Source organism: Condylura cristata, unplaced genomic scaffold (assembly GCF_000260355.1).
Source record: "Condylura cristata isolate star-nosed mole 26May11 unplaced genomic scaffold, ConCri1.0 scaffold00007, whole genome shotgun sequence".
NCBI classification, from domain to species: domain Eukaryota; kingdom Metazoa; phylum Chordata; class Mammalia; order Eulipotyphla; family Talpidae; genus Condylura; species Condylura cristata.
The window spans coordinates 43040984-43057987 of NW_004567108.1; the positions used below are offsets into that span (position 1 = coordinate 43040984).

The following is a 17004-nucleotide window of genomic DNA, read 5'->3' on the forward strand; positions in this document are numbered from 1 at the left end:
CATTTGGGTCACCTCCAGGGCAGGCAGGAATCGAACTCATGCGGAAGTGGCTTTAGCTTCTTAGTGCTGTGCTTTAACCAGCTGCGCCACCAGGGAGGGCGTGGTATTGTTATTTTTTCATGGATTTTTTATTTTTTATTTTTTTTATACCTCATTCTTAATTTTTTGCATTTTTCCAACTCAGTTGTAATTCCCATGGGCTTCCCACCACCAGTTCAACCGTGTGCCATCACCAAAGCCCAGTGCACTCTTCTCATCCCAGTTCTGATCCCATCCCCCACTGCACCCCCATAAAATGTCTCTGGCTTATAGTTGTTCATTGTTTTCATTTTTTACTGTATTACATTTGTTTGTCTCTTTCTCCTTCCTCCCCACCCCCAATCCCTTACCCTCCTGCTATAAGTGAAACCATCTGGTATTTTTCCTTTTCTTTCTGGCTTATTTCACTAAGCATGATCCCTTCTAGCTCCATGTTGCTGCAAAAGGCATGAGTTTATCTTTTTTGATTGCTGAGTAATACTCAACTGTGTATATGCACATCTTTTTAATCCAGTCATTTATTTTTGGGCATTTGGGTTGATTCTTCGTCTTCCCTATAGTAAGTACACAGGTATCATGTACAGATTTTATAAAAGTTATATTAAAACTGGCCCTTTTATATGTTCATTCATCATAGTGAATCAAAATTTTTTATGCTATAGAAATTCTCCTCACCCAGTTTTCTTGTCATACATGTAACCACTTGTAAATATTGTACACACAAACTCAAATAGAAGTGTTGGGTTTGGTGAGAAAGTGTTCACATGTTAAGCAAGGAACAGGCCACCCATGAAGAATGACTGCTGGTTTGAGGCATCTTTGTTGAGCATTTATGACACCTCTGTCTGGCCCAGAGCTTGTCAGATCAGTACCTAGGGCTGAAGTGACACAAAAGTGCAACAATTCTCAGTAAGCATTTGGAGCAAGCCATAGGAGTAAGCCATAGGAAGCTGACACTTTCAGTAAAAGCTAACATCACTGAGCAGTAAGTATGCCTGGAATGGCTTGAAGGGACTTCATCTCCAAGGAAAGAAGTCTTTCCACATTGATTGAAATACTGCCTCTGAAGTGACAGGTCAAAGAATGTGAGCAAAATGGAATATTTCCTTTTTTGTTCTGTGTCTTCTGGGCTAATTCCTCTGAACTTGTTGGGAAATCTTGATATTTTTCTTTTTACAAATGTTGGTTTATTAAGACTTTCATGGCATCTTTTCCCTAAAGGATGTGATCTCAGAGCCATAACCTAGGGTGTGAAAATAAAAACTGAGAAAGGGAAGGGAAGGAAGGAAAGCACAGGAGAAAAGGAAAGAAAAGGGAGAGTAGGAAATTCAGCCAACAGTAAGTTGCCTAGGCTTCCCATCTCTTTCTTTGTCTAACTAAAACATCCTAAGACATCTCTTATTTTCTAAAAGACAATTCTCATTATTCCCTCCTCCTTTTTACAACTCAAAGCTGACTTCATGAGAATCCAATATGCCCTGTAGCAACCTGAATGTAACTATTGACATTATGATATTTTTACATTTTAAACACTACTTTCTTTGTCTTTCAAATAGTGTGCATATGTGTCTCATATGATAGTTGTTTCCAGAATTTACAGGCCCAACCCATAAAAGCTCTACCACCGTCTATCAGGGGAGGCACATAGCACTTGTAAAAGCATCCCAGGTGATGCTCACTCAGTTCTGTTCTGCCAGATCTAGTGTCTAGGGGTGGATGTATTCTTAAGGCCTGACCAGAATGTGGCACAGCTTAGGTGACAACACCGAAGTGTAGGCAAGAGTGAACATACCCATACATCCCACACCCTTCGTGAAGTCAGGAATTTTGAAAAGGTAAAACTGTCTTTCAGGCTTCATTTATTTCTGCCAAGTTGTTTTCTTTGATTAACAGTACTATTCGGAAGATGCTTGTCCTTCACTTTCCAATCTCCTTTTAGCCTTTGTCTGTAACCTTGTGGGCTCGCCACAGGTGGTACCATTTGTAATCCATTTGACACAGCAAGACTATCATAATTAATGAAGCTCCCCACAGCACTGCCAGTGACCCAGAATGTAGGACAGGAGGCACTGAGTGGAAAGAACAGAGGGCTGTGAGCCAAGAGACCTGGACGCTGTCAGGAGGCCATGTGAGCTGCAAGAACAAGGGCGTACACTCTTCTTCCCGTTTGTCTCCAGTCTTAAACTGGAAGGCTAGGAAGGAAAAGGATCTGTCTAAAATGAAGGCATAATCACTAACCATTAAAATTCTTGTTCTTGGCCACTATCCTTTATTTGCTACTAAAAAATACATTTCAAACAAACTGTTGTTGCATCAAGTTTTGACTGTGTTGGTTAGAGGGGGAGTTATGATTAAATCTTTAAATGCAGAAATAAACACCAATCATTTTCTGGGTTGAGGTCCAGGCTGGAGCCTGGAGAGCAGGGGAATCTGCACTTCTCTGGTACAGGCTCTTCTAACACATGTCTGGCAGGATTTTCTATGGTAAGGGTTTGAAGAAGGGAAAAAAAGCAACTCAGAGCAGTAGCTTTCCCTTCTTTTCTTGCTCCTTCAGACATACATGTAGATGGAATAAAAGGAGAAAGAAAATAAGAAGCCAGAAGGAAAACAGATGGCTTCCTATAATGATTTTCATCCAGTTGGAACTATGTTTTGACATTCAGGTCCTACAGGAAAGAACTGGAATAGTTTTTTCTACATTTCACCCCACACCATTTTTGCCTATCTTAGCCTAGGTCTGTATAAACAAATCACCCCACTGAGGAATTAAAGTCAGGTCATGGAGAAGCCCCAGTATGCAGGCATTCAAATGCATCCTGCTGACTTTGTTCATTAAAATGACGCCATCTGCATCTGCTAAAAATGCCCCAGAGACACCCCACGGAACCTACTCTCAGGCCTTCCCAGATCCTCCAAGCCAGACTTAAACAACCCCCCTCCTCCTCCACAGGTCAGCTCAGAGTGACATTAAGCTGTGAGTGCCTATCCAGCAGGTAGAAAACACACACAAGTCTTTACGATGAGGGTTCTCCTTTCTCCCTCAAATGAAGGAACCTGAATCTCCCATAAGTCTTCACTTCAGTTTTACTAAAAATTATTTAAAAACCCTATGGCATATTGCCCTCATAAGGAGTTGGTGAATCTCTTGGCTCTTTCCTTTTTCTTTCCTCAAATGGATTCAGGGTTCAAGTCCTGGGGTGTCATGTATTTGAAGGACTGCTCTCTTTACATGCAAGTTTCACTCATAGTATCAATCTCAAGTTACATGTTAATATTTTAAAAATGTATTTAACATTTGCATTATGTTTTCTGTTTTATAAAAGTAATATAAAGTTACACAGCATGTTTATATTAGACTTTTTACGATTATAAAAATGCCCTAATAGAATGAAAAGTTCTAATTGTGAGTGTGTGTGTGTGTGTGTGTGTTTTGTTAGTGCATGATTCAAACGCTGCTGGATGATTTTTACTAAATGTAGAGGGACTATTTCTGGTGGTTTGATTTCAAATATAGGTGAAAGGTGTATATGAAATGCAGACTGAGAACCCAGAGCTGTCATCTGCTGGGTAGCTTGCATGTTATGTAAGTTACAGCAAGAGGCCCACATGCTGCTGATGGGAGTAAGCATATTTCTGGGACACAAAAGAAATCACCCCTTGCCCCCAGTTCTTGGACCGGAGGAGTAATCAAGACAGCATCAGATGAGTTAACAAAGGAAAAACAATCAATGAACTAACACACATTGGAAAATGTATATGGTTGTAAACCCTGGAGCAGACCAGAACTATTCATCTGCATTTTAGCACCGGGGTGTAAAGACAGGGCGGCGGGGGAGGCTGTACATGATTGACAAAAAGGGCCCGGTGACCTCATCCTTACCCCAGAGTACTAGTGATTTCTGGATTAAAAGAATGTGTTTACTGATAAGCCTAGAACTGTGTGAGACCCCCCCATCACCACATTCTTCCAGGTTAATAAAAAGGAGAACAGTGATTGTCTTATCAGTTAGGATGTATTTGTCTCTTCTTTAATCAGGGATGAGTGAAGCCGCATCAGCTCCTCCAAGCCTTCTGGGTCCTCACTGCTTTGAATACAAAGTAAAACAATCTACATTCATGAGTAATTGAAATGGACTCTTAGGGCCTTGACTGACCTGTCGCTCCAGACCAACGTGACATGAGGCCTACTGCAGGCCTACTGTCAAAAATTTACCTGCTCCCCTTTTGGGAGCACTGACCGCACAGTATTAAGAAGCTGAGGAGCACTTCAGACCAGCTTGTTGGTCTGGTTTTCTCACTTCCACCTCTTCACCTTCTGCCACACTGTATCTTGAGCCAAGAGGCTGGCTCTTCAGTTCTGCTGCCAGGTCCTCTTGCTCCTTGCTCAGAAGCAAGCTGCACCCTGTCCTCCCACCTAGGCTTTGCTCAATGGGAACAAGAGGAGTTTGTTACCTCTAAAAACACTTTCCCTGCAGTGACTACACATGAAGGGGAATTCCTAAATCGTCTAAACATGAACAAGGTCCATAAAAAGAAAAAATCAAATAAAAAGGAAATGTGAATAAATTCTAGAATGAAAAACCAAAGCTTTTCCCCTTCTCTGTGTAGCATTCTCTAAAGTTGATGGTCAAAGTTATCCTGGTGTGCATGCAAAATGAAGGTCGTTATTTGTCCTTTGCACAGGACATTCAGACCCTGGAGCTACATAGTTGGGTGCATATTTAACAAACATTTGTTTGTTTTGGACATTATCAGAGCTATGTTTCAGGCATTATACTAGTTATGGAAGATATAATAGCTAACAAAAGCATATAGAGGCCTTTCTCACACCCAATTTTCTTTCTGACTAAGAAAGATTAAGCCCTTTTCCTTTCTTCATGGGTCACACACTACCTTAGGATAGCACTGGAGGCAGACGGCCTGGGACACATCTCATTTTTTACTTATAGTCTTTGTGACCTTCGCCCAGTTAGTTCACCTCTCAGCACCTACCTTTCATGTAGATAACAGAATGTTAAATACTTATTAAATTACATTAATTTAATTTAATATAAAAAACATTTCCCTCAAGGATCTAGTAGAATTATTAAGTTAATATAGCTTATATATTTATACACACACACATATATTTATATATATGTATATATATATATATGTACATATATATATATATAACATTTAGAACAGTGGCTGTGGAGTTGTGACTTATAATAAGTATGTCTGTCTATCTGTTCCAGACTCAAAGCTACTAAAAACCCTTGAAATTTCCCATGTTCTGAGCAAGAAAAAGGTGTCCTTTGTTATGTTAATGAGGTGACTTCAGGAAAATACCTGAGGTTGGAGGCTGGTTGCCATGGGAACCAACAGAGTTAGAGGGTTGGAACTTTCAATCCCGCCCCCAACCTCCAGGGAGGAGGGGCTGAATATTGAGTTCCATCACCAATAGCCAGTGATTTCATCTGTCATGCAGTGACCCTCCAAGAAAACTCAAGGGCAAGGGTCAGGAGATCTGGGGAGACTGGCACACTTAGCAGGAGATGGAAGCCCCCCTTTCTCATCCATCTGATGTTACTGAGTTATATCCTTTTGTAACAAACTCATAGTCTAGCAATGAAATGTCTCTCTGAGTTTCTTTGAGCTGGTCTTGCAAATTAACCAACCCATGGGTGGTAGCCTTTGGAACTTCAGTCTACAGGTGGCTGGTCAGAAGTACAGGTGACAACCTGGAAAATTGGTTGGCATCTGATGAGTCTTGTATGACCGAGCCCTTAATTTGAGGCATCTGATGTTATCTCCAGGAATTGTCAGAATTCAGTTAAATTATAGAATTCAACATCTGCACCCCATGTTTATTGCCACTTTACTTACAATTGGAAAGACATGGAAAAACCCAAATGCCCAAAAGTAGATGACTGGATTAAAAAAATGTGGTACATATATGCAATGGAATATTACTCAGCAACCAAAAAAATAAACACATGCCTTTTGCAGCAACATGGATGGAGCTGGGAGGGATCATGCTTAGTGAAATAAGCCAGAAAGAAAAGGAAAAATACCGGATAGTTTCATTCACAGCAGGGGTATAAAGGACGAGGGGAGAAAATAATAATAATAATGAGCAACTATATACCAGAGATATTTTATGGGGGTGGAGTGAGGAATGGGATAAAAAATGGGGGTGGCGGGTAGTGCACTGACTATGATGATGGTACACAGGTGATTTGGTGATGGGAAGCCCACGGGGATTACAACTGAGATGGAAAAATGCACAAAATGATGTAAAAATAAACATATTATTTAAAAAAAAATTTAGGATTCAAGAATTGCTTGGTATTGGGGATTCTCCCCAACACACATCAGGGCTGGGTGGCATATGTAAGTTCTATGGATGTTACTATTCATTTAGATAGCACAGCTGGATGGCAGGGTTCTCCCTTTGTTAGTGTCTTTGAGTTCTTTTAACTAGACTGTAAAGTCTTTAAAGGTAAGGGCCAGTTTTCAGTTCTTGTGTCTGCCACACTTGGGATGGTGCTTTTCTCAAAGTGGGCAAAGAACAAATGCTCCTGACTGAGGACAGTGGAGGAGGCATCTTTTTTGAGGTCAGAGTGAATCTCTGGTCATTGAGTACTCCATTACTCAGCAAAACTATGGTCACTGAGTACTTCATTCTCATTACTATTCCTTCTGGAGGAAAGACAAATGCCCCACACCTTTGATTTTTTGATTTTTTTTTTATAATAAAGTGGCTTTACTTTCTCAAAAAACAAGTTTCAAGGTTACTGTGTTAAAGAACATCCTTTGCCTCAAAGAGAAGTAATAAGACTCACCTTGATTTTTCAGCGGTAAAGGCATAGTTTCCCTGAGTTTGCTTAAAAGGTTTTTCATTTCTCGCATATCTCTGTAAAATTGAAAAAAAGAAAAATAATCAGCTGTACTATTTTGAAATGCAATCTCAACAGTCTGTTCTATGAGACAACTGAAGGACGAGAATCTGTACCTAATTGTACCAGCTCTAGTTTCCAATAGGCAAACATTGAGTTTATTTTGCTTTTTTATAACAGAAAAATCTGAGATGGGCTGGCTCTGGAAGGAAGGAGAACTACCCTGGCAAGCATTCCCACAGGGTCTTCTGTTGCAGGTGCTCTTACCTCTTCCTCCAGTGGGACCTGGCTGAGATCAGAGGAGAGACGCTGGTAATGAGGACAGTATTTCAGATTCCCAAGGGGAGGTAAAGGGCACAGAACTCAAACAGTGAGTGTGCCCTGGGCATAGCTGGCTGATGTGCCCTTAAGGTTTTCAAGTCAGGTGGCTATTGTGGTTGTGTAAGTTCCCTCATGGTCATCTGCTTGGATTAAAGCCGGTCTTCAATGTGATTGCAAGTTGGTGCAACACATGTGAAAACTATTAACAAGAATTAAATCTGAATTGATTTAGAGTGGCTGGGGAGGGGAGAGTAGGTCAAATTTGAAAATCTTCAGAGAAGAGCTCCTCACAACGGATGACAGAGAGAGAACACGGCACCACTGGGGACAGTGAGCCTTCCTATGGACAGGGGGCTATAGATGTGCCACTTCATGCTTTCAACATCCCCCTCATCTCAAGGTATGTAGGATCATAAATCATAGAAGTACAGAGTAGGGAGTCATTTCGAGTATCTAGTCAGGGTAGAGGGTCAGAGTGCTAGTGGTTTCTCACGTGTTAGAGTGGTTGTCCATTGAGTCATCACGCCAGGACATTAAAAAGAGCAAAACTCAGATACACCCTCTATTTAACTCTAGAATACATGAACAACAGCAGGCCCTGGAATTTAAGGGTTTTTGAGAACATATTTCTAAAGTTGAGGAAACAACTTCTTTTTCTCCTACTACTGTAGGAAAGAGTTACCATTTAATCTTACCTATGAAACTCTACAGTCTATGTCATGAAAAACACAGCTGTTATGCTGTGTTTTTAGTTTGAAGACCCCTATCTTTGGGGAGGTGGAAACCGGATGGGATCTCCTTCTCAAGTATTGGGCAATATGTGACAAGAAACTACCTCAGGAATTGCTGATTGGAAAAGGAGGGGGAAGTAGTCTTGCCGAGCTCTAAAAATCACCTGTAAATTCAATCAGAATTCTTCGCCACAGGTGTCAGGAGCTATATGTGATATTCTCCTGCAAAGAGCATTTCTGGAGAGAGAAGGTGAGTGTGGGGGAGGGGAGAAAGGAGGACTGACGCCTTGAGCCAACCAAGGGAACATTCTGTTTTTATGTAGAATTTCCCAGAGCACACAGGGTGGGTAGGAGGGAGGCAGGCATAAGCTGGGAACAGGCTAAGAATGTGAGATGTGTTGGCCAGACAGGGCTTCCTGAGAAGCAACAATTCTCAGTCTTGGCTTTTGCACAGGAGTCCCAGGCCACTAAGTTCTACCCCAGGAGAGCCTGATTTTGTTTTATAGTGGGACCATGGTGATTTCTTTTTATTAATAATTATTTTCTTTTTCCTACATTGTGTAGTCTCCATAGTCCTCTCAGCACCCTATCGCCACATTCCCTTGTGCTTATACTATCCCTGTTTTGCCCCTCCCCCTCCTTTCTATATGCTTCAGTTTTGTGGGACCTGGTGATTTTCTTTAAAAAGATTTATTTATTTATGCATCCAGAATTGGTGTACAGGCCAGAGGTGCAGGGGTTGTGAGAGGATTCATCAGAGACAGAGTGGGGAGTAGAGCAGGCCGACTGATGAAATACACTGCTAAGGGGAGCAGCGGGCGGGTCAGGAGAGGTCTGCCGCGCCATGTGGGTCACCTCATGCTGAAGTGGCTTTAGCTTCTCAGTGCTTTGCGTTAACCCACTGTGCCACCAGGGAGGGCCCAGACCTGGTAATTATAGTGTGTCAAACAGGTTGATACCCAGCCTTGGGACAGAGAGACAGGGAGAGCTGGGGAAGCTGTCCACCCAGGCCAGGTGTGCCTGCTTCCTTCATGAGGCTATACTTCTCCTGACTGGAATCTGCTTTTGCAGGCAGAAACAAAACATTTATCAGCCTTGTGGGCTATGCTCTTGCATTCTTATTTCACCCATAGCTTACTTATCTATCAGTTTACAGAGCGTGGTTATAGCTGTTGTAGGAGGTTTCTCAAAAGGAAAATGGCTAGGCTGATGGATGATTCCCTGACCATTAGCACACTGGCAGATTATTTCTTCCTGGGAATAGAGCAGAGTATTTTCTACCTTATAAGTTAAGTAAATCAATCCCTCATCATTTGCCTATAGTTCTATCAAACTCTGCCAAACAGCTTTATTGTTTGAATTGTTGGATTATCAAGCTTATACAAAATCCAAGTTTTATTAATAGCACATAATTACCACATGCTTCAATTTTCTATAAACACAGAAATTCAGTAATTAGCTTTAGAATTATATTACAATCTGACAGTAGAACCACAATGGCTATAAATGCGATTGTGTGTTACATTTCTAAAAATAAAAACATAAAATGCTCATTATCTTGTCAATGACTCAACCCAGCACACACAGAGCACTCGATGGAAATGCCCAGTTTTCATTCAGCTGCTTCGTGCCAGGCTCAGGGGACATTAGTCACAAAAGACAGGATATCTGTCTAAAAGTTGACAAAAAAGGGCCTTGTCCTTCTGCCTCACAAAATGGCATTTTTAGCATCTAGAGAAGGCCTGGCACTTATTATTATATTATTATCATTCCCTTTTCCCAAATGAAATCAAATCCCCATAGAATATCTCTTTTTTCCCAAGACAGAAATTTCCTTTCTAGCAGTAAGCTACTGCTGGTTAAGATAAGTGCATTAACTCATCTTAACCACTACAGGGCCACCAGCTACATTCTGGAATAGGGAAGGGCTCCCTCCTACTACTGCCTTGAACAGACTGCTGGGCCCCTGACCCTCCTCTCCACAGAACTTTCCATACCCCTGAAATCCGGGACTCCAAGGAAGGCATCTTTCCAAGATTCTGAATTCATCTCCATAAACAAATGAATATTTTGGGATGTAGTCTATTGGGTGAACTGTGATGATACATAGATCCAACTCTCCCTTCCCAAGGAAGCACAGTCTCCATTTCCATGGTGACACAGCCTGACGGAGTCAGCTAAGCAGAGGCTGGAGCCTGTGTCTGCTAGAGGTTCGCCTACTGTTCACTGCAGTTTGCACTCCTTCCCTCCTCTCAGTTTTATGAGAGCAGTTTCTGAGTCTGAAGGAGAAAAATCTCCACTTTCTGTAGCCCCTAACAGTATTAACTGGAGGAGGACTGGCATTCTATTTAAGGGAGCTTCCCACTTACCTTTCAGTGTTCTCAATGTCTGTGGAAACCTGCCGGGCTTGTTGCTGAATATCTACAGGGGATGATGAGGAGTCCTCTAGAGCAGGCGTTTCAGCACTCTCCTCAATTTTGCAATCCAAACTCTTGGTTCCCCCGACAGGTTCCTTTCCTGAGGGAGTGACAGGGTGAGTAAGAGGGGATAAGAAATCATCAATGCAAATTCTGTATCCCAGACTGCAAAAGCTGAGGATGCTTTGAGTCAAATGCTCCATCACAAATGCTAACATTGTGTGTGTGTGAGGGGGCATGTTTTCACAAAAGGTTTTACCTTTTGTGAAAGGTGGCGTGAGGTCAGTGCAACCTGAAAAGTCAAGATAAAAGTAAGGTGCCCTCTTTTGCTGGCATATTGGTGCTTTGTAGCCAGTTCTTAGTGAGTGAGATCAGGTTAGCTCTGGGGTGTGAAACCATGATGCTTTTTGGTTCTCAGATGCAAGGACTGATTTCAAGTGAATAAGTTGATTCTCTCTGGAAACAAATCTCCAAATTGAGTTAGCCCTAAATTTGTATGAAATGAAATGGGAGTTATAGTCCAGTCCAGACAGCCACTGCTCATGTTTTTTATTCTGCTTGGAACATCTGTGTCTCTAAAGGGAGAATCCTGGGGGCATGGGAATTGCTTATGACCGAAGAACTGGGTTTTTAAACCTAGCTTTGTCGGTTAGCTATTCACTAAATCTATCCATTTGTTCACTTGGAAATATTTCTTGAGTTGTCAGTTAAGCTTGATGTTAGAGATATAGAAACGGAAGCATGACAGTCTGTCTCTTAAAGTACTGGAGATAGAAAATTAGCAATTATATAAATAATTACAAAACTGTTGTATAATAGTAATCTGAAAAAAGGGTAGCTCTAGTCTTTCTTTTACTTTTTCATCTCATTTGTATTATAATAACTAGACTAGTTAAGAAATTGTTATAGCCCATATTGATGAACACTTCTGGATTAGCAGCTATATCAGGATACTTCTTAGTTCAGATTCCGTAATTGTACTGTGACTATTTTTGCCATTAAAAACAGAAAAAAACAAACACACATGTGAAGAGTGAATGCTCATGAGAAAACCTAACAGGAAGACATCCCCCTTGGATTCCTGATCTGGACAGAACTAGCAAAAATCGTGTCTCTGTAATTCCAGAAACACAAGGAGAAAGAGAAAACAATTAATTCAAAGGTAATTAACTGTGCAGCTTTCATCAGCTTAGAGTAGAAAGGGACTTCTGAATATTCAGTCAAAACACAAATACAATTTTAATGATGAAAATTTTTGATCCTTTTGTGTGTACTTTATGTCCATGGATCCTGGGTGACAGAATTGCTTTTCCGATTTGATGGCAAACTATTTGGTGGAAATTTGTTAGACAGAAAATTTGGCTTATTATCATATCAGAGGGCATGGTCCTCTTGAAAGCATTGCATAGCATCCGCTGTAGAGTGAGACAGATGAACATTTGCCACCCACTCTGGGTAGAGTCAGCCCTGGGATTTGACTGAAAACAAAGGAGGGTGAGATCGGAGAGGGGCAAAAGTGGGGGCTCCCCACAGACACCCATAGGCTTTTCAAACATATGAGGGAAGGACTTTCTGAAAGCACACACGGTTCCTATTATACTCCTGTGGGACTGAAATGCCTTGGAGGACCAAGGATGCTTTGGGCAGCAAGGAGAATGGGAGAAGATTCACATGCAAATTGACTCTGCTATATGGGCTTTGCCTGGCTTTGGGGATACAGTGGCCTCTGTCCTGTGGTCAGGGTTGTAGAGCCAGACCTTTCATTCCAACAGATATAGGGGAGGACACAGTGGTGTGATTTTCCTCTTGGAGTCTTCTCTTCACCTCCCTCATATATGTATATGTGTGTGTGTGTGTGTACAGAGCGTATTTATATGGGTGTATATAGGTGTATACATCACACACACACACACATATATCTGTATGTACTCACACCTTTTACACAGAAAGGCATAACTGGAACAATATAACAATTCTGTATATTACTTAAATAAAACAGATATCGGGTAATGTTTTCAAAGTAAAGTAACTACTCATATATTCCTGAAATATTCCTATGGATATTTAATGTCACATCATACCCTCCCTTTCCTCATTTTTCAGTGTCCTCTAGATCTAATTCCACTAATGTGAATGAATAAGACTAAAATCTTGGATGTGGGACTTGCAGTTTCGTGTCTTCTGTCTTTCGTGTCTTCTTTCAAAATCTCTGTAAAATTTGCATGATATTTTATCTTCTCTGACTGAAATACCTTAAAAGACAGAAGAACTCAATATAAAGTGAAAGGGTTTTCTTGATAGTTCTGACTTTAGCATGGGCTCCTTCTTGCTACTATCATTATCTGTTCATTGTATTTATATAATGTACCACTACCAGAAATGATCTGCTTATCTATTTATAACTGGTTTACAGTTTACCCTCCCATCCTTTCCTCATCTACCATCTCCAAACTAGACATGTGAATTCTGGGTGACAAGGAACTTTATCTGCATCATTTAGCTCCCTATTAAGTCCAGTATCAAGGACCAAACATAACACATAGTAGGAATTCAGTAGATAAGTAATATTAGAAAATTAATTCCATATGCTACAGATGCTATATAAATTACTTTGCTGTAACTAGATAGTTTGAAATACTTCCAATACTTCCCATGTGAGTGCACATGCATGCTTTACAATGAGTGGGTAATATTCCATAGCAAGGAATTAAGACTGCAGTTGTTCTCTATTTCTACACTGTGTCAAGATTTATACAGGATAGATCCCTAGAACCCAAAGACCCAGAAAAATTGCATAGTATCACATTTTGTATTTTAATACTTGTTGCTGAATTGGCCTCTAAAAGGGCTATAGTAATTTATACTTCACTTCTAAAATAGGAATGAGGGAACTGTTTCTCCATACTGTTGCCAGGACTTCATATTATCAATATTTAATTTTTGGCAATCTGATAGTATAGAATCTCACATTGCATTTTCATTTTTCAATTCCTTTATTACTACTAGATAAATTGATTTTTATGTTAATTGGCCACCTATATTTCTTCTTTATATTTTCTATTTGAATCATTTACCTGTTTAAACAATAGGATTTTCTTATTCATTTGTAAGTATTCTTTCTATATAATAAATATAATATAGATCATGAGTCCATTATACACTGCTTATATCTCTTAATCTCTTATATTTCTTGTTTGTCTTTTCTTTATGTCTTTTGGCTTTGTCTTGTTTATATTTTCTTTTAATACTTACCTATTTTTAACATGTTCAGTTCTTTAACACATCTGTATTTTTATGTACAGTGTCATGAAGGATCTAGAGTATTATTAGCACAAATGAAGTGTCAACTGCCCTACCATTTAATGACTTTACTATTGACTTTACTGCTTTGTCTGATATATTAAATTCCAATAGATATGTGGCTCTATTTCTGGACATGCTAAACTATTTCATATTTATTTATTTATTTGCTTACCCCTATGCTAATTCCATAAGATTTTAATTACTACGGTTTTAGTATGGTAGTGAAAGTTCTCCTTCATTATTCTTTTTAAAAAATGTTTAAATGTTCGAATCCACTGCAAGTGGAACTATAAATTACTACCATCTGGGATTTGGAACTTTAATTAGGGATGAGTCACTGATTACTTTTCAGTATTGTCTAGGTTTAATGGTTTATTTGAAGTTTTTGCTCTTCTTGGGTTAATTTTGATAATTCACTTGTCCTAGAAAACCATCTACTAGATACATTTTTAATAGCATACATTCAAATGTGGCTTTTTTTTTTTGTAAATTTACGTATCCCTAATGCTGTATTTTTATGGCTTCTGATTTCTTTGCAAGCCTTTATATAACTGAAAATACTTCTCTCTCTCTCTCTCCCTCTCTGCTCACTCTTAGCTTCTAGTTAACTATGTGCAAACTAAGTTTCTCTCAGAAGTTGGGTAATATTTTCTTTTGTCTTCTTTCTATATCCAGGAAAGCTTTGTGGGTACTCTACTTGTAGTTTTTGGAAAAATTTTAAGGATATCTTAAATCCAAGTTATGAATTGGCTCCTAAATATGTCTAGGTTTTTTTTTTGGCATTTGACTGACATTGCCAATCTATTTTCCCAATTTATTAATTTGAAAATTTGCAAACTGAAAGCCAACTTGAAAGAATAATCAATGGATATACAAATATCCTACTTTCACCAAAAGGTAATATTTAATCATAGTTTCTTTTAATCTCTTAGTCTCTATGTGTGTGTATATCACACATATAGAAATACATATATAAGCATATATACATAAGTGCATATATTTCATATGTATTTATAGTTTTGATTAAATATCTAAAAATAAATTAGATACCCTAATGACAGTTTACACAGAATACTTAGAATGTTTACTTCCTAAAAAAAGATATTTCTTACATAGCCAGAAAACAATGATCACATAAAAAAATTAACATTAATAAATATGATTTTATATAATACAGTTTGATACAATACCCTTATTTAATGTAGTATCTATATTCAAATTTCTCCAACTCTTCTAATAATGAGCAGCATAGTTTTGTTTTTGTTTTTTTTAATCGAGGCATCAAATAAGGATTATGTACTGCATTATTTGCCAGTTTCTTTATTCTCCGTTCATCTAGGGCAGGATCTTGTCTTTTATTTTTTGTCTTTTTTGTCATTGTTTTAAATGAATAGTCCAGCGGTTGTTTTATAGAATGTTTTTGAAATATTTGTCTTATTGTTTCCACATATCTAGATTCAAAGTAAACATTTTTAAAAAAGATTTATTTATTTGTGCATACAGAACTGGGGTGCAGGCCAGAGGTGCAGGGGTCGTGAGAGGATTCACCAGAGACAGAGTGGGAAGCAAAACAGGTAGATGGAGGAAGTACAATGCTGAGGGAGCAGTGGGCAGGTCAGGAGAGGTCTGCCAGCCATGTGGGTCACCTCTGGGACCTGGGATCAAGCTCTTACTGAAGAGGCTGCGGTTGGCTTGCAGTACTGTCTCCTAACTCATCGCATCACCAGGGAGAGCCCTAAAGTAAGCATTTTTTGCAAGAATGTAACAGATGAGACAGAATATTCTTTTGAGTGTCTTGCATCAGAAAGCAAATGTTTCTGAGCCATTATTAACAACTTTAGTTAAATCTTACTGAATGCTTGCCTGAACTAGTTTCTGCCAGTTTGTGTCAGTATAGAAGCAACCTTTCTCTTTTGCAATTATTAAGTAAACTCTGTAATAATTCATTGAGATGCTACAGGCTTTTTAACTTATACATTTTTTCCCTTTCTTTAGGTTTGAGAATATTTTTCCGTTTTCTTGATTATTCTCTCTATTCTTTCAGAATTCCTATTTTAGATTCAATCTGTAGATTAGTCATCTGTGTTTCTTGAATATCTTGCATAATCCATATGGATTATGTTAGGGCCTTGATCTTTCAGTTCATTCTTATAGGGTCACAGTAATTCGATCAGTCTACTGCAAGTTAGCCTGCCACAGTTTCATAAATATTGGAAGGAGCCAAAAGATGCCTGGGTCAGAGACTAAGACAGTTTATTATCACAGGATAAAAGAATTGAGAGTATGAACATTTGTATTTTTTTCTTGAGTCCTAATTCCCTTAGCAAAAGGCCAGATCCTACCACCACATACAAGAAGCTGTGTGATGGGAGAGGAACCTTGAGCTTCTGGCTCCTGGGTCTCTTATAAGCATATGTGACTTTTGCTCCTAAAGGGACAGTTCTATTACACTGAATTTCAAGCAGGTCTTAACTATGAAAGAAAATACTATCTCTCATTACTGAGGCATTTGCTAAATGACCAAGATAGTGCCTCACTTTGCAAGATATACAAAAATACAAGAGATGCATAAAACATTGTCTCAACATTTATCAATCGATGTATTAATTGAATCTTTATTTGATTTACAATGTTTTTATTTCCAAAAATAGGTGGCTGCTTCCTTCTGTTGCAGACAATTACTATCTCATAGGTATGGCATATATCTGAGTGTACTGATTGCATAGATTGCAGATAATTTTTGCTTCAACTTTAAAAATAGAGTAGTTGCTTGTTTATTGGATCTGGTAATTCCCTTTCAGGGTGTTGATATTCTTCAAAATCTGGTCATTCCTTGATGTGTATTCACACTTGTCTTTGAGGATCTCTCTATATTGTTCTGATGACAGTGTCCTGATTCTGGGGATTGTGGGAAGGGGCAGGATGTGTGGCTGGACGTATATTTTAAGCTTGTCTTCTGTGTTTTCCATCTCCAGTGATAAGTTACCCAGACTCTGTGCCTACTTTTTGGACCTCATGCCTGCTCAGTTCTGAGCAGAACTATTTAGAACTATTATGCAATCACATCTACTGAGCAATTCAGGCTTGGAAAAAATACTTGAATCATGTGTTCACTTCCTTTTTCTTCAATGGCTGTCCTTCTGGAGGTTCAGTGTTTTTTATGCCCTCTCTTGCTTGCTGCCCAGTTATACTAAAGGTCTCTTATTGCTCGATTTGGGGTAATCCAACTTTTCCTGAAGTTTCAAATATCAATTTTTTTTGACAATAGTTCCAGAAATCTTTCATATAATTTGAATCCAAGCTTGAAGTATC

At 39.1% G+C, this 17004-nt stretch overlaps 1 protein-coding gene across 3 annotated transcripts in view; it reads right to left on the reverse strand.

Moving 5' to 3' along the window:
* RGS7BP (regulator of G-protein signaling 7 binding protein) overlaps positions 1-17004 on the reverse strand; it is an 87470-nt gene that overhangs the window by 8058 nt on the left and 62408 nt on the right. For all 3 annotated transcript variants that reach the window (XM_004678271.2, XM_012721912.1, XM_012721913.1), the window contains exons 4-5: positions 10342-10489; positions 6867-6937 (exon numbers count right to left, since the gene is read on the reverse strand). In XM_004678271.2, coding sequence (XP_004678328.1) covers positions 6867-6937; positions 10342-10489 — 219 coding nt within the window. The remainder of the gene's footprint in view (positions 1-6866; positions 6938-10341; positions 10490-17004) is intronic.